This window comes from Nilaparvata lugens, chromosome 4 (assembly GCF_014356525.2).
Source record: "Nilaparvata lugens isolate BPH chromosome 4, ASM1435652v1, whole genome shotgun sequence".
Classification (NCBI taxonomy): Eukaryota; Metazoa; Arthropoda; class Insecta; order Hemiptera; family Delphacidae; genus Nilaparvata; species Nilaparvata lugens.
The window spans coordinates 42134081-42155754 of record NC_052507.1 but is presented as its reverse complement, the minus strand read 5'-3'; the positions used below and the strand labels follow the sequence as shown (position 1 = coordinate 42155754).

General features: G+C 37.3%; 3 protein-coding genes across 3 annotated transcripts in view; 2 read left to right on the top strand and 1 right to left on the bottom strand.

Annotated features, from left to right (window-relative positions):
• LOC111056912 (zinc finger protein 287) overlaps positions 1-12525 on the top strand; it is a 387293-nt gene extending 374768 nt beyond the window's left edge. The window contains exon 6 of the mRNA XM_039426996.1: positions 12265-12525. Coding sequence (XP_039282930.1) covers positions 12265-12525 — 261 coding nt within the window. The remainder of the gene's footprint in view (positions 1-12264) is intronic.
• Positions 12526-14696: 2171 nt separating this feature from the next.
• On the bottom strand, positions 14697-15533 carry LOC120351052. Its single transcript, XM_039426995.1, has one exon. The coding sequence runs from the start codon at positions 15531-15533 to the stop codon at positions 14697-14699; it is 837 nt and encodes a 278-aa protein (XP_039282929.1).
• Positions 15534-16592: 1059 nt separating this feature from the next.
• Positions 16593-21674, top strand: part of LOC111058110 (mucin-5AC) — a 216095-nt gene continuing 211013 nt past the window's right edge. The window contains exon 1 of the mRNA XM_039426994.1: positions 16593-16747. Coding sequence (XP_039282928.1) covers positions 16608-16747 — 140 coding nt within the window. The 5' untranslated portion in view covers positions 16593-16607. The remainder of the gene's footprint in view (positions 16748-21674) is intronic.

Sequence of the window (21674 nt, the reverse complement as noted above, 5' to 3'; positions counted from 1 at the left end):
TTAAATGTATATAATACGTAGTAGACAAAACAATAAATAAAATTATAAGTATCTCTTGATGATATACGAGTAAAGTGTTCTAAGCTCATTTAGTTTGGCATTTTCTGCCGTCAGCCGAAGTTGAGAGAGAAAAAAAAGCAATAACCACTGTAAACTATCGGTGATCAATAGAAAACGAGCAATCTATACTTATAAAATTCTTATCTCACCGACTCACTGACTCACTGACTCACTGATCACGATTTCTGGAAAACTACTGGATGGATTGCAACAAAACTTAGAATATAGCTTCCTTATACGTCCTAGGTGCTCACTAAGAAATCTTTTGGCGATATTTCAACTCTAAGGGTGGTTTTTAAGGGTTCAAAGTTCGTCTTTTAGCATGTATATTCTTCTTCTCCTAATCTCTTAATTATAATTGAAATGTCCATATCTTATGTTACTATAGAACTATAATCTAGAGAGAGAGTACCTATTCGAAACAGTTGATAAACTGGCGACCAATTAATAATTTTGTCAGGTTGGCATCAAGTCGAGATTATTTCATTGGGTTGGCACCAAGTTGAAGATTAAAATGCATTTCTCGCGGAAAATTTGATTGGGCACTGCTACTTCAATCAGAGCTATTCCTGAGAATATTATATCATTATTTATTTTCCAATCACTTGATAATGGCATTATTTATAGCCGAAACATGTTATGTTGAATAATTTTAAAAAGGGTAATCAGAATTATAAATATAAGAATGAATTTTTTTATTTCTAATCCTGGGAGTATAGATAATTTTTATGTTTCATAAAACAAACTTTCATGACGGGAGTTCTATCAATTGATACTATTCTATCAAGACCAATTTTGTTTGTATATCTGACAGATCGCGTGAACAGCTTAAACAGTTCCCTTGAAATTTCAATTATTCAGTATGATGAATGAAGGGTATTTTTAAAACTTCAGAAGTGTCCGTTGTGGAATCTGTGTGCAAAGAATGAGGATATTCGGCCAGAATTTAACTTGACGAAGGAAATGGGTTATTTATTAAAAAGGCCAAATAGCTGTTGTTGCTTTTCCTAATGTAAAAATATCTTCCATAGAAGTAAGGCGCTTTTCCCATGAATCAATTATTCCCAAATATTGGTTGTGTTACCAAAGAAAATAGAAGATAGCTTTCGATAAAAATATTGGAGAATATGCATAACAGTTCGTTGATATTCACTTGAAACTGTCAGTATACCTCATTAATAGCATCAATGCTCCCTATTCAAATAATGCTGACACATTGGTGAGAATCTTACTATAATAATTTGTTTACATTAGATCAGATGGAGATAAGATGATAGCTACTGTTTCGATTTCAAAATATTATGATTGCCATTTTTGCTTTTTATGCCAGCTGTTATTAGTTTCGATCCCAATTATGTTTGACATTTTCACTTTTTATAATACCCGTTGTTATTATTATGTGAAATAACCTCCCATTAGATGAAATCAGAATCATTGAAGTCAATTGTACTAAGCGAACAATTTCTGTTTAAATATGTGTGTTTGCGGATATGTAGTATATGTAAATGTATATGTAAATGTATATGTAAATGTCAGATATGTATATATCTGACGGATCTCGAAAACGCCTCTAGCATTCTTTTATTAAATCAGGAATAGAGTACGTTTGCGATAAAAAAATTATTTTGGAACAGGTCTCAACTCTGGGAAAAATCGCTGAAGCTCTTTCAGAAATGATTATTTGTCCCTCAAGTAGCAGCTGATCAAAAAAGTTTCCATACTCTGTTGAAAACATGAGAAAGAAAGTGTGAGCAAGTGAAAAAGATTATAGCTTATAATAGCTGTAGTTGAGTTACCAAATTTAGCGAAATTATTTTAAATCATTGCAGTATTCATGGAACATCTGGAAGAATAGGTACAGAAAGTGACCGGATGATAGCAAAATAAATTTAAAATCGATCTCTCCAAACATATGATAGTTGAATATATGTTTATTGTGAGGTGATGGAAATGCGACTAATTTCTTCAGCTTCTGTTGTATTGGTTCCTCTGTTGCTTTTGTTTCTACACAGCCATGGCCTTGAGAGAGCCAGTTTTCCTGTCTGTTAATTCCTAACCCGGACTAAATACCACAAGAACCAATCAGAGAAGCCTTCTATAAAAAAAAACCCTGCTCTGATTAGTTCTGATGGAATTTATTCATGATTGAAATTGAACAGGCTTTTGAGCTACTGGACCTGATATTTTCATGTTTCAAAATCAGCTGAAGACTATATCGAAAAAACATAATATTCCATCAGCTATTCCTATTCCCTTTCATCCTATATTATTGAACGAGCAATTTCTGTTTATATGTTCAGATGTTTGGATGTTTAGATATTTATTTAGATGTTTATATGTTTGTATTTCACCGGATCTCGAAAACGGCTCTAATGATTCTCATGAAATTTAGAGCATAGTAGGATTTTGATATACAAATTCGATTGCACTAGGTCTCATCCCTGGGAAAATTCGCTGAAGGACATTGAAAGGATAATTATTATTCATCCTTGGAAAAACAGCTGATAATAATTATTTCGTCGTCTGTTGATGATGGAAGTGAGTGAGCGAGTTCATGTGTGTGGGACTGTGTCAGAATTATGACTCAGCTGTTGAACTTTTGTTATCATTCAATCAAGTACTCAGTGCCGGTTGCAAAAAAAGCCGGACTATTTTCAAACCTGATAAATTTCAGTAGATCCATCTTTTTGAAATGGTCTTCTCTGATTTGGTTCACGTGAAATTAATCAGGATTAAAATCGAACCAGCTTTTGTGCAACCGGGCCTTTGTGAGGGAAATTTTTGCATTCCTCTGGGAATTAATCTCAATTTACTGTGATTAGATAGAACATTCCTGTATGAATTATGAATTATATTATAATTTCTTCTTTCGTAATAAATTTTTTATGCTTTTGTACTCCAGAGCTAAGCTCGGTCCCCGATATTGATCTCATTACATGACACAAGACAGACCTATTGATATTTATATCAATGAATCACAAGTAAATACTAAAGTTCTCAATTTAGATAGAAATTGAATCAAGTTACATGTTAATTTACATTCAAATTTTCATCCCTAAGCTTTTGGTTTCAAGCTAAGATTAAAGAAAGGAATCATATAATGGTATAGTCAATAATCAAAGTGATTGAATAAACTATATTCAGAATATTATTCAAATTAACATTAAAATGTCCACTTAAAAATTCCCACTTTAATATTTGTGGTAGTAAAGTTTAGGACATGAGAAATCAGCCACATTAAATGTTAGACTAATTATTATGAATGGACTCTTATACATAAATGGACTTCCATGGAAGAAAGAATCAGTGGATTGGCTGCTTCTACACTTTTAAATAAGTGAAACGAAGAATAAAGCTGCGTTTACACCAAAGTTATTAGCAAAATGTGAACATTTGATGAACATATGTGTTAGTCAAGTTCCGTTCAATCTAATAGAATCCATAAGGATTAAGCTATCAACATTTTGCCAATAACTACTCTGCGTTTAGAGAAAGATTTATTTTAAGATGAAGTGGATCTATGTATTTGCGCCTCTGGTGTAAACCAGCTTGAGCGATAGGCTATGCCAGAAATTCCAGAATAAGCAAGAGATCCATGGAGTCAACCAATCCCAAATAGACTTGATTTGGAATTCTATTTTCAATTGCATCAAGCAAAAGCAAAAATAACATGATCACTGCTAATTTGATAACTGTCAACGAGAAATATTAATTGCCAATGGATAAAGTCGAGGTCGACTCTTAAGCCCCGCTCAATATTCCACAAACTTCGCTGCAATTAGTCTACTATTCTACAGAGCACTCCCAACACATCAATTAATAATTCAAATGATTAGACTCAATAATTTTCATGCCCAGCTGTGGCCTAATTTCTTTATTTATTATCCATAGAGGGCAGATCATAAGATGCTCCTAGCAAATAAAAAAATTTCCGTGATACAAAAATTTGAGCTGAGTCCCATCTCTGAGATAACTTGAGAGGAAAAATTGATCATCCAAGTGGCAGCTTATTGAAACAGAAATTTTCATCGTTTGTTGAAAACTAAAGAGAGGAAGAGAGAAAATTAGCAGCTGTGATTATAACATTTAGCAATATAATTTGAAAACATTGCATGATTCAATAAAAATATTCCCTGATGTCAAGATGAGTGCATAAGAGCAACTTGGTGACACCATAAGGCATCGCTAACTTTTGATTGCTCTTTAAAATACGCAGTTGAATGCATATTTCAACAGAGTTGAATGTGTTAATCAAACTGAGGTGATAGCAGCGCAACTAATCATCACACTTACTGACAACGATTTTTGGGTAACTAAGTATTATAGAAATGTATTTGAATGAAACTTGAAACGGTCCTATATACAATAACATTTTCATCGAGGGAGAGCACCTTTTCGGATACAAAATTCTATGACAGTGACGAGACTAAATTGATTTATTATTCAAGTTATATTCAGCAAGCAATTTTTGTTTTTATGATGGATCTCAAAAACGATTATAACGGCTTTGGTAGAATTCAGGATATAAATATTTTACTAAAATAATCTGATCATTAAATTCCTGTAGCGAAGCACGGGTACCCTGCTAGTAAATTATAATATCTTGAACAGCCTACACAATCAATTAATTAATCAATGAACAATACAAACAAACAATGTGGCAAGGCTTGCGTTATAATATTATCGAAAGCATGAAATCAAAATAACCCAATTTCCTATTCTGAGTTGATATTCGCAATTCTACTTATTATTCTGGTATAAATCAGTAATTGAACTCATTTATTATTTCCCCTCTGTACTTTAATGCAGCTTCCACATATCCCACTAGATTCCTCCAACTTTTACCATTTAAATACTCTATTACCTCTGTCCTTTCCAATATCCATTGATTGAACCATTTTTTCCTTATTTCTGCCAAAATTTTACATGTCCCTACAAAATGAAATATATCCTCGTACTGATTACTATTACACATGGATCATCTATAAGTGCCTTCCTGTCTTTCCGGCCTGAAGTTGAGTGGTAATAGGGCTCCTCTAGTTTTGAAAATAATACTAATGGAGTGTCGTTTATCATTATGATTGATGTAGTCTCTGATTAAAGTATCATCTTTATTTAAAGCTGCGTACACTGAGTGGAAGTGAGCCAAGTCAGCTCTGCCTATCCATTCGCTCCTAAATCTTTCTCGTATCTTATCAATCAGGAGCTGACCTATCTCAACCCACCTATCTCTCTTTTCAAATGAATCCGGCCAATCTACCTCATACTCCCGACACAACTCTAGCCAATGCTCATACCAGCCACATTTCTTTCTAATAGAAATTTCCGAAATAATTCGTGGGAATCTTTCGGCGGGCATAGCCAAAGTTTTCAATATATAATTAAAATGCTGGCATGAGGTAGTCAACCACATTTTATCCACCCCTGATTCCAAGTATAACACATAGTCAAAAGTATTCCTTGGCAGGGAAGGCAATCTTTTCATGAAAAATCGTCGAAAACGTTCAAGTTCCTCCGATTCAATATACCGTACCCCCACATATTATGTGACAACAGCTCTACTTGCCGCATTAAAGACATGCCACTTCGATGAAATTGGTACCTTGTCATTTAAAATAAGCTGTCGCCAAACACTGTTAATACCATATTTGACAGGGCAGAGGTAAATGTTATTCCAAGGTGTACTTATATTTGTTTACTACTTCTAATTTGTCTTCTCCATAATACCACTTCTCATTTCTACCCAATCTTCCACCTTTTCGAAGCACCATTACCTTAGATTTCGCCATATTCAGCGTAAGATTCCAGCAGTAGTTCCGCAGCTCATTTATCATTATTTGTAGCATTTTAGCACTGTCTGAGAATATTACCAATTCATCTGCTTATTGTTGTTTGTTATCTACATGAACACTCAATAATATGACTGACGAAGTAGTTTGTTTTATTGTCGTTAGTCGTTGCACAGAGAAAAAATTGAGGATCAAGATTGAGAGCAAGAAATCAAAGTGTGATGAACTCGCCATGAACAGCTATGATCAGTGTGATGGACATTGGACAGCCCATTATTGACACACGATGAACACTATTTGGCTTTCAAACATTCTTTCAAATCTATCACATCATATCTAAACATTCAAAAATGTAACATTCATCACACTTTGAATGATTGTATTGAATTTAACCGACAAAGAATTAATAGATACTATCAGAGAATTATAATTATTGTAATAGATATGGAAGATATAATTGCTATTATTGATGTGCTCCATGTGATGGCAAAAATTGAAAGGAATCAGACTGTGATTGATAAATCATTAATAGAGACTTTAATCAAGATTCATCACTTTATTTATAAGCTTCAGCTTTCCACGATTTTTTATGATTTCCAAAACTACTTCAACGCAGTAGAATCTCGAGCAGGTCGCTGGGAAGCGTGAGAGTGAAATAATTAGTTTTGTCAACTGAAATTATCATTAAAATGCTGGCCAGCTTAGAAGATTGAGGTGGTGACGATGATGATCATGATATGCCAGTTGTGTGGTGTTTCTATCTTGTGAAGGAAGTCTCTCAGCTGAAAGAGTGTTGCTGCTTCTGAGAGGATGGGAGCAGGTTGGACTGAGGAGTCAGCCAGGCTGAATGGCCATTAATAACGTACACGGCGCGCGCGACATTCTGGGTCCTTGAGCTGCAAGCAGCAGCAGCAAAAGAGTTGCCATGTGTTACCGCTTGCCTCTAGTGCAGACAGTGTGAGCCGACTCTTTATTATTCATTTGCAGACAGTCATGTATTATGAACTAAACGGAGTGCCCACGACCCTAGCGACACTAAAACATCTTCTCTCAGTTCTTCTTTGTCCTCTTACTCCTCCTCCTCCTTCTTTACTTCTTATCATCTCACTCTTCCTCTCACTCCATCTTCTTGGTTGTGTTCTTGTTTTTCTTTTCCTTCTTAATTCCTCCTCCTCAGGGCTAAGTGTAAGAGAGGGCCGGCTGCGCCCTAACTTCGCCCTCCTGGGTTTTTAATAAAGGCAGCGATTCAATTCAATTTCAATTCCTCCTACTCATCCACCACCTCCTCCTTCATCTGCATCACCTCCTCCTGCTGCTACTCCTCCTCCTCCTCCTTTTCCTCCTTCTCCTACTCCTCCTTCTACTTCTACTTCTTTACCTCCCCCTTCTCATATCAATTCTCCTTCTACATCAACATACTCCTCATCTTCTTGCTTGTAAGCTTTTAGTCTCTTGGAATTTTTTTTTGTGGACTGCTAGACGCTAGTGGCTAAGAGATCAAACCCCAAACCTGATGAAAGTGGGAAACGATGATTAAAAACAGCATACAGTACAGTAGAAATAAAAAGAGAAGTTTAAAGGAAAAGAAGAGCGTTGAGAGGAGTTAATTCGGATTTGGAAAAATAACAGGTTGTTGATGATTAATATATTGATGTATTAACAACAATGTTCACATGTGAGTAATTTCGATTGTACATGAGATTCTGTGATCATCAACAGAGCGAAGCTTTCAACACGTTCAACATTCAAGTTAGGTATCACGTATAAAGCTGTAGTCACACAATTGTGACAGTGAACCGTGAAAATTCAATTCCCACGAGTTCTTTGTATTTTGTTTCTGGCAAATAAATAATTCAAATTAAAATTTAACTGTTTTCATTCAACCCGGCCATTAGAACTTTTGGGATATTATATTTTCACTGTTCACTGTCACTGTTGTGTGCGAATCCAGCTTAAACCTGGATTAATCAGAGTTCGTGTCCCGTTCAGTAGAAATATCCTCCTCGTGAGTTCTAATGGAACTCAGCCCGGCCGAGCGAGTATGAATAGTCCCATTATGGTAAAAATATTCCCACTGAAACGAACACAGGTACACATATTCTGATACTGATCCGCAGGTATCAAACTTGATCCTCCTAATATATTCACCACTTTTTCATTTGATCTTGAATATTATGATGAAGCCTATTTCAGTGAAGATTGTGGAGTATCAACATTTAAAACCATTCTGTGACCTACATTCAACTCAACAATGCTTTCTGTAGACTATCCACTTAGTTATACAATTGTGACGAAAATATACTGTGACTTAGTTCTACTGTAGCAAAAACAACCGTTTGTGTTAGCAGAGTGTAATAGTGGCAAGCAGGGAAGCACAATTAAAATTAGTGTACAGAAATTCCAAAGAGGTTTGGCAGGAGTGAAGTTGGCTGTGGGCCATGCGCTGGTAAACTTTTTTTCTCAATTGGATAGATCACTGTTTATCGCTTGCTGAGAGCGAGAGGCATAGGCCTCTATGTGTACACTATTCATGAGGCAAAATCTGGTAAAGAATGAGAAAAAAACCTGAATAAACAAATTGGAATTGAATCAATATTATTTTGACAACAGTGATTTATTATGGGGATAATTGAATGTGGAGATGATTTTGGAAGCAAGCCAGGAAATGCAATTAAAAGATTGGATTATGATGAATTCGAGTGGTTGCGAGAAAGATACAAATTATTATGAATGCTCTTTAAATTGTCAAAGTATTCAAAAGCCTCAATTGCTTTTTTGGTTTTTTGCATTCAAATACAAACGTGAAACAATTACGAATGCAGAAAATTGGAGAAATTTGGAAATTACAAAATTTGTTGAAGATCTATTGTTGTTTTGGAACTTCTGTCCATGGAAACTTCTCAGTAATTCTCCTAGTAACTTCCCATGGTAACTTTTCATGGTGATGTTCCCAGGAGGAGAAATGAGAGGGATACATCCCAACTCCCGAAATATTGAGATTGACCTCCCCCTGAAGAAAATCTCACTGGCCAACATGAATAATATTAGCTTGAGCATATCTTAGAGTTCAAATACGTATAGAAATACGTTTTTCGGCTGCAAATTAATTTTTTACGGGGAGGGAGGGATTCCCTGACCTTCTTTATACTGGGGGTATTATACACCCAAGACCCATCAGTGGTCATGGAAAAATTATTGGAGGATGATTCAGTCTGCATTAACATTCCTCACTCGAAATGAAAATTCATATGAGAAGTAAAGTCATTGTTGTCATAGCACTGGACTGTTGACTTGAGTTTGTTGTAATCGGGCAGTGTGCACCAGGGGATACATAGTTTCAGAAGCCTTATTGAAAATAAACTAAAAAAATTGTTTCTGCATAAGTGATGCCTCGCATATTTCATAACAATTTAAAAGTAGTGATTCAAAAATATCTAATAAAAAAATCTATAAATTGAGAATCTGAAAAAAAAACTAAAATTGATGTATCCAATAGGATACTCTGCCAAGTTAAGGGTCAATTAATTATCAATCTGTGTTTTTCCACACAATCTTGTTAAAACCTACTGTATCCCACCTGTTATGTGTATCTATCTATACTTATAAAATTCTTATCTCACTGACTCACTGACTCACTGACTCACTGATCACGATTTCTGGAAACTACTGGATGGATTGCAACAAAACTTAGAATATAGCTTCCTTATACGTCCTAGGTGCTCACTAAGAAATATTTTGGCGATATCACGACTCTAAGGGTGGTTTTTAAAGGTTTAAAGTTCGTCTTTTAGCATGTATATTCTTCTTCTCCTAATCTCTCAATTATAATTCAAATTTCCATATCATATGTTACCATAGAACTCTAATCAAGAGAGAGTACCTCTTCGAAACAGTTGTTAACTGGCAACTAAATTAATAATTTTGTCAGGTTGGCACCAAGTTGAAGAACTAATTAAAATGCATTCATCGAGAACAAAATTGATTGGGCACTGCTGCTTCAATCAGAGCTATTCCTGGGAGTGTGGGTGATTTTTATTTTTCATAAAACAAACTTTCATGACGGGAGTTGCTTCTATCAATTGATCCTATTCTATCAAGACTAATTTAGTCTGACAGATGGCGAAAACTACTTAAACAATTTCGATGAGATTTTGATAAATCAGTATGATATATGGAGGGTATTTTTAAAACTTCAGAAGTGTCCGTTGTGGAATCTGTTTGCATAGAATGAAGAAATTCGGCCTAAATTCAACTTGGGCGAAAGAAAGGGGCTATTTATTAAAACGGTCAAATAGCTGTTGTAGCTTTTCCCAATGTAAAAATATCTTTCATAGAAGTAAGGCGCTTTTTCCCATGAATCAATTATTCTGAAACATTGATTGTTGTACCAAGTAAAATAGATGAAGGTAGCTTTCGTTAAAAATATTGGATAATATGCATAACAGTTCGTTGACTGTCAGTATTCCTCATTAATAGCATCAATGCTCCCCATTCAAACAATCCTGACAAATTGATGTGAATCTAACTATAATCTGGCTACTTCAGATCAGATGAAGATAATAATGTTAATGATCGCTACTGTTTCAATTTCAATCATGTTTGACATTTTTGCTTTTGATGCCAGCTGTTATTATTATGTGAAATAGGCTCTCCTTGAATGAAATCATAATCATTGAAGTCAATTATACTAAGAAAGCAATCTCTGTTTGAATATGTGTGTTTGTGGATATGTATGTTTATCGGACGTATCTCGAAAACGGCTCTTACGATTTTGATTAAATCAAGAATATAGTGGATTTGCGACAAAAAACATTATTTTGGAACAGGTCTCAACTCTGGGAAAACTCGCTGGAGTTCCTTGAGAAGGATTATTGGTCCCTCAAGTAGCAGCTGATCAGAAAAAAGTTTTCCAACGTGTTGAAAACGTGAGAGAGTGTGAGCAAATGAAAAAGATTATAATAGCTGTAGTTAAGTTACCAATTTTGGCGACCTCATTTTAAAACAATGTAGTATTCATGGAACATCTGGAAGAATAGATTCAGAAAGTGACCGGATGATAGTAAAAGAAATTTAAAATCGGTTCTCCAAACATATGGTAGTTGAATGTGGTGTTCATTGTGAGGTGATAAAAATGCGACTAATTTTTTCAGTATCTATTGTATTTTTGTTCCTATGTTGCTCTATGTTTGTACGCAGCCATGGCCTTGAGAGAGCCAGTTGCACCGTCTGTTAATTCATAATCCGGACTAAATACCACGAGAACCAATCAGAGAAGCCTTATATTAAAAAGAAAACTCTGCTCTGATTAATTCTCATGGAATTTAATCCTGATTGAACAGGCTTTTGTGCTACCACTGGGCCTGATATTTTCATGTTTCAAAATCAACTAAAAACTTAATCGAAAAAACCATAATATTCCATCAGCTGCTCCTATTTCCTTTCGTGATGTCATTGCATGGCACAAGACAAATCTTTTGATATTGATAGATCACAAGTAAATACTAAGGTTGTCTATTCAGAAATTAAATTGAGTTTCATGTTAGTTTACATCCAAATTTTCATCCATAAGCTTTCGGTTTTAAGCTAAGATCAAAGGAAGAAATCATATAATGGTAGTCACTAATCAAAGTGATTGAATACACTCTATTCAGATTCATGCAAATTCACATTAAAATGATCCCACTTTAATATTTATTATAGTAAAGTTTAGGACATAGGAAATCAGCCACAATATGTTATACTAAACTATTATGAATGAACTCTCATGTCTGAATGAACTTCCATGGGAGAAAGAATCAGTGGATTGGCTGCTTTTACACTTTTGGATGAGTGAAACGAAAAGTAAGCGACAAGCTATGCCGAAAAAACTAGAATAAGGAAGGGATCCATGGATAGGCTACCAGAGTCATCAGATACCGAATCAACTTAATTTGGAATTTAATGTTCAATTGCATCAAGCAAAAACAAAAATAACATGATCACTGCTAATTTTATAACTGTCAACGGGAAATATTAATTACCAATGAATAAAGTCGAGATCGGCTCTTAAGCCCCGCCCAATATTCTACAAAATTCGCTGCAATAAGACTATTATTCTACAGAGCACTTCCAACACATTAATTAATTATTCGAATGTTTTGACTCAATTATTTTCATGACAAGTTGTGGCGTAATCTCAAAAACTATTTAAACAATTATGGTAGGATTTAGATTATAAATGTTTCACAAAAATAATTTTATCTTTTAATTCCCGTAGTGGAGCACGGGTACCCTGCTAGTATAATATCATAGAGTAAATATCATAAAAGTCATCATTTGTCTCTGATATCTACTGTATTATGGGGCAGCAGTAAAAGCAGTAGAGTAGCATCTTTTGCAAGCTTGTTGTAAGGTAATGATTGCGTGTGTGTTGCAGGTGTGCGCAAAAGTGTTCGGGAACGCGTCGGCACTAGCCAAGCACAAGCTGACGCACAGCGACGAGCGGAAGTATGTGTGCAGCATGTGCGGAAAGGCCTTCAAGCGCCAGGATCATCTGTCAGTCTCATTTCTATTCTCTCTACTACTCACTGCATGTGCACGAATAAATCACACTGCCTGCTTGTATCCTCACGCATCCCTTAACTCCACTGACGGTGGCTTCTTACCACGTTATCGTCTGTGCAGTTTCGCTGTATAGTGAATGTACCCACTGGTGGCCAATTGTGTCTTGTCACTTTTGATTTCTGACAAGATAGACAGGCTCTGGCCCAATTTCGGCAGTCTGTTTTCATGGATGGCCAGATGAAACGTTGTGTGGCCAGTTGGACCGTAGCATTCCTTCCTGGATGTGAAAGTCCATGCACTGCATTAAATGCAGCCCATCTGAAGTCCTTGGTGACAAAAGGGCGAGGCGTGGATGTTGAGCAGTCACATAGCAATAAGGTTTTCAGACCAGGTATGGGGATCCTTTCCAGCTTGATTCCAGAGTCAGGCTTCAAAAACTGCTGAACCTCTTCATCATGGGTTTGTGCCTTAGCCAGAGCTTCATAATCCAAAGATGTGGAGAGTTCATTGATTCTGGAAAGAGAGTCAGCTACTATATTGTCACAACCTGAGATATGACGGATGTCGGTAGTGTACTGACCTATGTACTCCAAGTGGCGGAATTGGCGAGGTGAACACTTTTCTGGTTTCTGTTGGTAGGCAAAGGTCAGTGGCTTTTGATCAGTGTAGATAGTGAAGTCCCTGCCCTCCACCATGTGTTGGAAGTATTTGATGGCCAAGTATATTGCGGTTAGTTCCTTGTCATAGGCACTGTATTTCTGTTGAGCAGGACTTAGCTTTTTCGAAAAGAATGAGAGTGGTTGCCAATTGTTTCCTGACTTTTGCTGCAGCACTGCTCCTACTGCATAATCTGAGGCGTCTGACATGATAGCAAGGTGGGCACCTGGGATAGGATGTGCAAGTAATGCTGCATCACTGAGGCTCTGCTTACACTGCTGGAATGCTTTTTCACTGTCTTCTGTCCAATTGATAGGTGAGTTGCCTTTCACCTTGTCCTTCAGCAAATCATGGAGAGGGCTTTGCTGAGATGCAGCATTGGGGAGGAACCGGCGGTAGAAGTTCAACATCCCTGTGAACCTTCTCAACTCCTTGGCTGTTGTAGGCTTGGGATATGACAGTACAGCTTCAACTTTATCTGCTAAGGGCTTTGTGCCTTCTCCTGACACACAGTATCCTAAGAACTTCACACTGTTTGCTCCTAATTACACTTGCCTGGATTGATCAAAACACCATAGGAGGTCAAACGTTCAAAGAGCAATCGCAGGTGTTGGAAGTGCTGCTCCTCTGACTCTGAAGCAACAAGGACATCATCAATGTAAGCATAACAGAAATCCAGACCCCTTAATACACCATCCATAAAGCGCTGGAAGGTTTGAGCTGCATTGCAGAGTCCAAATGTCATGTAGGGAAACTCAAACAGTCCAAATGGGGTTGTGATGGCTGTCTTATGGATATCTTCTGGAGCTACTGGGATTTGGTGGAATGCTTTGACCAGATCTATTGTTGAGAAGATTGTTTTATTGTGTAAAAAATGGGAAAAATCTTGAATGTTTGGCACAGGGTATCGATCAGGTACTGTTCTTGCATTTAGTGCTCTGTAATCCCCACAGGGCCTCCACTCTGAGTCATTTTTGGGAACCATATGGAGAGGTGATGACCAGCTGCTGGATGAGGGTCTTGCTATTCCGATTTGCACCATGCTTTCAAACTCCATCTTGGCCAGTTTCAACTTGTCTGGGGCGAGACGCCTGGGTTTGCTGTGGACTGGTGGTCCTGGAGAGGTTAGAATATGGTGCAGGGTATCATGCTTGACTGAAGCTGTTGGGAGACCAGCAGGCCTAGTGATGTCGGGAAATTCTTGAAGGAGTTGACCATATGTGGATGGTAGTGTAGCATGTATAGTTTTAATGCTACTTACCAATCTGCATGATGCTGAACGGCCAGCAGCGACCAATGATGTCAACTGGTCTATGAGGCATTGTCGGCGAACATCAACAAGAAGATCATAGTGATGCAAGAAGTCAACTCCAATGATTGGCTTGGCCACATCAGCAACTATGAATCGCCATGCAAGTGTGCGGCGGAGTCCGAAGTCCAGATTGAATGTCACCAAGCCATAGGTTGCAATACATGTGTTGTTTGCTGCATATAGTTCATAGTCAGTCTTTTGTCGTCTCCCTGGAAGAAGTGACCGAGGATAAACACACACATCAGCCCCAGTGTCTATAAGGAATTGCTGCTTTGATGTCTTATCAGTTACAAAGAGGCGGCGGGATGACTTGAGAATGGGGTCACTTGCCACCATTAATGACTCCCGTGATCGTTTCCCTGCCGCTTGGGTTGGTATTGACAGGGTGAGGTGCATCTGTTAGCCTGGTCACCAAACCGTCTGTGGTACCAACATATTCCATCACGATCACCATTGCCAGAGCGTGATGCAGAGCGAGAACGTGAATGAGGGCTGGATTGGAAGTTTGAGCGGCGTACGCGGTTTTCATGTTGAACCTCAGCTACTGCAGCAATTTCTTGCCGCAAGGTGTTGGCAATCTCTCCCATCTTGGCTGTCATGAGTAACGTGAGTCGCTCCATCATCTGTTCTACACTATTCGTGGCAACTGCAGTCTCAGAAATGCTAGGTCTTGGGTTTGCCTCCAGGACAGCATCAGCTAGCACAGCTAGGGCATCCAAATCAGAATTCTGTTGAGTAGCCAGAATAGCTTGGGTGGAGGCTGGCAGACGTGATAGCCAAAGAGGTTTTAGCACACTGTCAGGAACAACTGTACCAGCAAGGGCTCGGAGATGACGCAGGAACTGTGTGGGCTTCCGATCTCCTATCTCTTCATGTTCCAAGAGCTGCCTTGTCTTCTGATCCTGTGAAGCACTGAGTCGCTGAATAAGCTCTGTTTTCAGCTTTTCATACTTCATTGTTGTTGGTGGTCTAGTTAAAATATCTCGAACTTCAGCAGCATATTTTGAGTCTAAATTTCCCGCCACATAACTGAATTTAGTATCATCAGAAGTTATATTAGCCAAAGTAAATTGATTCTCAATTTGAGCAAACCAAAGTTCAGGATCTGCTGGCCAGAACGGTGGGATCCTCACTGCAATTCGGTTGACAGATGCTGCTACTTCATCTGCCATAGTTGAAATTGTAACAGAATTGATACCACACTACTGGAGTCCACACACTAACCGGCAAAGTTCACGGGTCGTGGAAAATATGATACGGATACGGACGGACACGAATACGGATACAGACGGACACAGATACAGATACGGATACGGACGGACAGGGATACGGATACACAGCGCGACACTACGATACGCGGCGAGACACTACGATACGCGGCGAGACAGGTAGCAAAACTACAAAACTAGAAATAGGTAACACTTGAAATTTCAGATCACGTCGGGGTCACCACTGTAGATGTATGGGTGTATACTATTCAATTACTACGTTTATATTTGAATGAGAATTTAATAATCTGACTCCAATAAATAAAACTACAAATAATACGGTACAATCACATTATTGGCAGGCCAGCTACAGGAAACTTTCGGTAAGCACGTGCTTTCGGTGGGAATTTTGGAACTAGACTGTCTCCTCGTGGAAGGTCTAATATCTATTAGCGGGAAAGGGAGGTGAAAGTTACAAAAAATAGGAAAGAGAGTGGGAGTGTTAAGAGTGAGACAAAGAAGGAATGGATGTGAGTTGTGAGGGGTGGAAATACTATGCAGGTATGTGTTGGTGCGACGGACTTGAAAGAAAGGAGCTTGGACAATGGTAGCAGAATGGAAAGGAATAGGGGAGTGCAATGTTACTGGCCTGCGAGGGTTCAATATGCGAACAATAAGCAATACAAATACACACATGGAATACAAATATATATATATACAGTTTTTGAGTATAGGCTTTATCAGCAACACCACAAACACATTAATTAATTATTCGAATGTTTTGACTCAATTATTTTCATGACAAGTTGTGGCGTAATCTCAAAAACTATTTAAACAATTATGGTAGGATTTAGATTATAAATGTTTCACAAAAATAATTTTATCTTTTAATTCCCGTAGTGGAGCACGGGTACCCTGCTAGTATAATATCATAGAGTAAATATCATAAAAGTCATCATTTGTCTCTGATATCTACTGTATTATGGGGCAGCAGTAAAAGCAGTAGAGTAGCATCTTTTGCAAGCTTGTTGTAAGGTAATGATTGCGTGTGTGTTGCAGGTGTGCGCAAAAGTGTTCGGGAACGCGTCGGCACTAGCCAAGCACAAGCTGACGCACAGCGACGAGCGGAAGTATGTGTGCAGCATGTGCGGAAAGGCCTTCAAGCGCCAGGATCATCTGTCAGTCTCATTTCTATTCTCTCTACTACTCACTGCATGTGCACGAATAAATCACACTGCCTGCTTGTATCCTCACGCATCCCTTAACTCCACTGACGGTGGCTTCTTACCACGTTATCGTCTGTGCAGTTTCGCTGTATAGTGACTTTTCACCTCACATACACTTTCTCACTCTCTCTATGTCTTCCTCATACACTCTATCTCTCTTTCTCCCTCTCGTGTTTTTTCCCCAAGGCATTTTTTTCGTATTTCTACTCTATTCATTTTTCTCTCATTCGTCTTCAATAACTTATCTTTTTCTTTAGGGTTGTGTGGCAGAGAGGACCTGGAGTCCTTACTTCGTCCTAATAAAAGCAAATAATCAATCAATCTCTCTCTTCCTCACTCGCCCTCTCTCTTTCCATCTCCAAAGTACTCTAATCTAGTCTCTCTCAGCCTTCTCCTTCTATCCTTGCTATTTCGCTCTTCACTTCTCACCTCTTCCCACATATACTCTCTTCTCACTTCGGTCTTGTTTTCTCCCTGACACTTTCCATCTTCTTCTTCCTATCTCTCACTTGATCTTTTTCTGCGAGTTTGTGCTCTTTAAAACTCTTTCTCTATTTGTGCTCTTTCATTTCCTCTCCAATTGCACACGATGATCTTTCTTTCTTCTTCTGTTCGTCTCTAAATCTTTACTCTTTCTCTTTGTGCTATTCATTTATGCCTTTCCAATACCTTTTCTCTGTCTTGGCACATTCTCTCTTTCTATCTCTCACTCTCTCTCACACAAACTCACTCACTCTCTCCATCTCTCCCTACCACACTCACTCACTCACTCTTCTCCACTCGATCTGTTTTTTCCTGTTACACAAACTATTCTGTTGTATTCTGTATTCAATTTTTCCTCAATACTCAATTTTTTTGGCTGTTACACCGCACACTATTTGTGGTTCCTGTCACCATCTTTCTCGCTGTTTTCGCCCTCCCGCTTTCTCTCTTTCTTTTCTTTACTTTTTCTCACTTTTCTCCTATTTTCCTTCAAATAAATTATCGTTCACTTTCTCTTTTTTGTATTTAACTGTCTTTTTTCCATTCCACTTGTGCTCTTCTTCATTCGCTCTCTCTTTCTTTCCATACCTATACTCTCTTCCACTATTTTCCACTGTCTCAACCCTCTCCCACACTCTCACGCTTTGTGTACTTTCTTCCTTTCTCTCTCTCTCGTTCACCGAAACTTCAAAACGTTTTCCGACTACCTAAGCGTGTAACCCAGGCTAGGCGCCCCGAATCGCTAGTTGGAATACTAACTACCCAGTTGACGCAGAAACGGCGGTTGCCGTCGACAAATTCACAAACTACCCACTGCGTATTTACTATATACTTTGACCCCTCAAAACAGCAGCAAGCGCCCACGTTTTGTGCGGGTGGAATAACAACAGTTCATGACAACTTCATAAGTTGAAGATTTCATATTCTCCCTGTATTTTTCAACTTGTACATGTTATTCCAAATGCAAGGTAGTATTTGGATTGACATGGAACAAATTTCAATTGGAAATTAACTCGGAGATTCAATTTATCAAAAACAAAATGTTTTCAATATACTTTGAAGTCACAAGGTGGTCAAGTAGTTGAGTCTATATTGTTGTCCAAACTCCATTACGTCATCGATTGAAGAAGGCTCTTTCTACTCTATTCAATTCTAATCCTTGGAAATCAGATGTAGTCCAGTCAACGAAAGATTATAGAAGGAAAAGTTTGGAACACAATTTTTGACCCCGCAGCTCTTTTAAAGATACTTGAGGGGTAAACATATAGAATGTCCTCACTACTACCCCCTGTGCTAAGGGGGTGGGTTGGTTTGAAAGTAGGTACCATATTATTTTGGTCTTTTACACATATCTTGAACAATATGAGTCTTTCAGAAATCTTTGTCTAATAAAAAATTAATGTGTAATCAGCTGGGGTCTATGACGCCCAGATTTCTATTTCCTTCTGGTGGGGTTGGACTGTGCAGGACGCTGGTTGAACACAGTGAGGATGACAAGCAGATTTTCACACTGATTTATTCCACAGAATCAAAGAAGAACGAGTGACAACCCGACAAAATAAAAAAATTAAGTATTCTTAAATCTCAACACAAAATATGGCAACAATAGTATAAACGATTTTATCCCACAAAATCAAAGAGGAAGAAGTGGCAACACGTCAAACTCAAAATGAAAATATTCTCAAATCTAAACACAAATTATGGCAACAATAGTATAACGATTTCATTCCACAAAATTGAAGAGGAACAAGTGGCAACTCGACAAACTGAAAATAATAAAATATTCTTAAATCTAAGTAGAAAATACTAAGATCAATCTCGGGGCATTGGCCGTGTAGTATAGGCCATATATCAATGGTCTCGAAATTGGAAAATGGTTGGCGGGTGGTTTTCTAATAATAGGTAATCTCCGAACATCGGACAACTCAATATACTAAAGCAATAAATGAATTCGAAATAATAATAATTCAAGTCTATAATAATAGAATTAACTCCATAATAGTTAAAACTTCATTTACTAGTGAAGTTCACTCGAACAAAACGAAATGGATGATTAAAGACAAAATTGGTAATTTAATTAATCATATGAATTAATTATCAAAGATGAAGCCATTAAAATTAATAATTTAGTGGGACTCGAGTAAGGTAATCAAGCCAAGAACTAATAATTCCAGTTCAATAATCCCATCTGACACAAATAAATAAATAATAAATAGTGGTCAATAAGAACTAGGAATTTCGTGGGATCAGAAACAAAATAAATCAAATACACGCTGCAGATAAAATGATATTAGTATAAACAACAGAAGGTTGAACTAGTGGTTTATGTAATAAATAGGCCTACTAATAGTCCAGTCACTATATACATTGGTGCATGCATTTTATATTGTAGTTATGATTTATTAATATATTATTTGGGTACATAAGAGAAGTCCAGAACCAATTTCTTCATGCAAAATTTCCTTGTGCTAGATACAGAGTGGTCCAAAAACCTCGTATTTCCGGCTCATTTTCCAGTTTTAAGCTATTTCTTCCAAATCTCGTAATCGGACAGAAAAATTCGCTTCTGCCTTTTTTTAGATTATGTAATTTTGAATAAAATGAGATGAGATAGATGTATAATTCAAAATACCTCTGGGCGTATTTTTGTGCTCTACAATCTGAGATCAGGTAGAGCGCTCTATCTCATATAGATTTCCAGGTACACCTGACAACAATGCTCCTTGTATTGTGGAAAACACCAAATTTCCAGCTTCAACTATCATCACCAACCACATTGTCCTCACTTTGATATTTCGCACAATGACATTAGTTCATGAGATTATGTTCTATGAGAATCACCCGTTAGATGCACTTCATTTTAGTATTTCCTAGTGAAGAGGCGCGCTAAGGACACCTCAAGGATCAAAATTTCAAACACTTATAACTTTTCACACAATGCTCAGATTTCATCGTACTATACTTTATTTTTCTCGGCTCGTCAAGGCGGTCCAAAATAATGCATCATGAGTCAAATTCGGTCGAAAAATGGGAAATTTATTGTTGAGTGTACTTAAGCCCATATTCCAATAAACAAAAAATGGCAATTTCTATATTCAAAGCTGCATGTCTCGTGAAATACTTCTGATAAAATTTCCAAATCCAGTGAGGATGTGGAAATTGTCCCTCTCTACCCACTACAATGAATAATACTTTCGATTCCAATACAATTCGGAAGTTACAGAAGATTTTGAAAATGGCGATTTCAGATTTTACATTTTTTTCGAGATTTCTTTTTTGATCAAGAGTTCTGAAACGACTCCTAATACATCATAGAAATCCATGATTGATTCCAAATTGTAGATGAATTCATCCTCCACGTGCTTAGTTGTCTAAAATCCATCTTGAATCACTTTTCCCTATCATAGAACTGCCAATACCGTTAAAATGAGAAAAATATCTACAATTTCTGGGTTTTTTCAACAATAAAATCCCACTCTACGAACATATTTTTCCATGAACCGTTTACAGCAGATGAAAGAGAAAATTCTATTGTACATTTGCAGATCGAGTAATGATTTTTATGATAAGGGGTTTCCTAGATACATAGCTTTGAATATAGAAATTGGCCATTTTTTGTGTTTTGGAATATGGGCTTAAGTACACTCAACAATAAATTTTCCATTTTTCGACCGAATGACTTATGACTTATGACTCATGATTGACTCATGATGCATTATTTTGGACCGCCTTGATGAGCCGAGAAGAATGAAGTGTAGTACGATGAAATCTGAGCATTATGTCAAAAGTTATAAGTGTTTGAGATTTTGATCCTTGAGGTGTCCCTAAGCGCGCCTCTCCACTAGAAAATACTGAAATGGAGTGCATCTAACGGGTTATTCTCATAGAACATAATCTGATGAACTTATGTCATTGTGCGAAATATCAATGTGAGGACAAGGTAGTTGATGATGACGGTTGAAGCTGGAAATTAGGTGTTTTTCACAATACAATTAGCATTGTTGTCAGGTGTACCTGAAAATCTATATGAGATAGAGCGCTCTACCTGATCTCAGATTGTAGAGCACAAAAATACGCCCAGAGTTTTTTTTGAATTATACATCTAAATGGTAACAATCGGAAGATATTATTGATCAAAAACTAAAATTCATGAAAATAGATTTTTTCTTCAAATTTCACTCATTTTTGAAAAATCATAACTCAGTACTCATTGGAGATAGAGAGTTTCGAATGATCTCATTTTATTCAAATATTTATAATCTAAAAAAAAGGCAGGTGCAAATTTTTCTGTCCGATTACGAGATTAGGCAGTAATAGCTTAAAACTGGAAAATAAGTCGAAAATACGAGGCTTTTGGGCCACTCTGTATCTAGCACAAGGAAATTTTGCATGAAGA

Coding starts and splice junctions, on each gene's coding strand:
- LOC120351052 (XM_039426995.1), bottom strand. CDS start 15,533: ATGGCAGATGAAGTAGCAGCATCTGTCAACCGAATTGCAGTGAGGATC.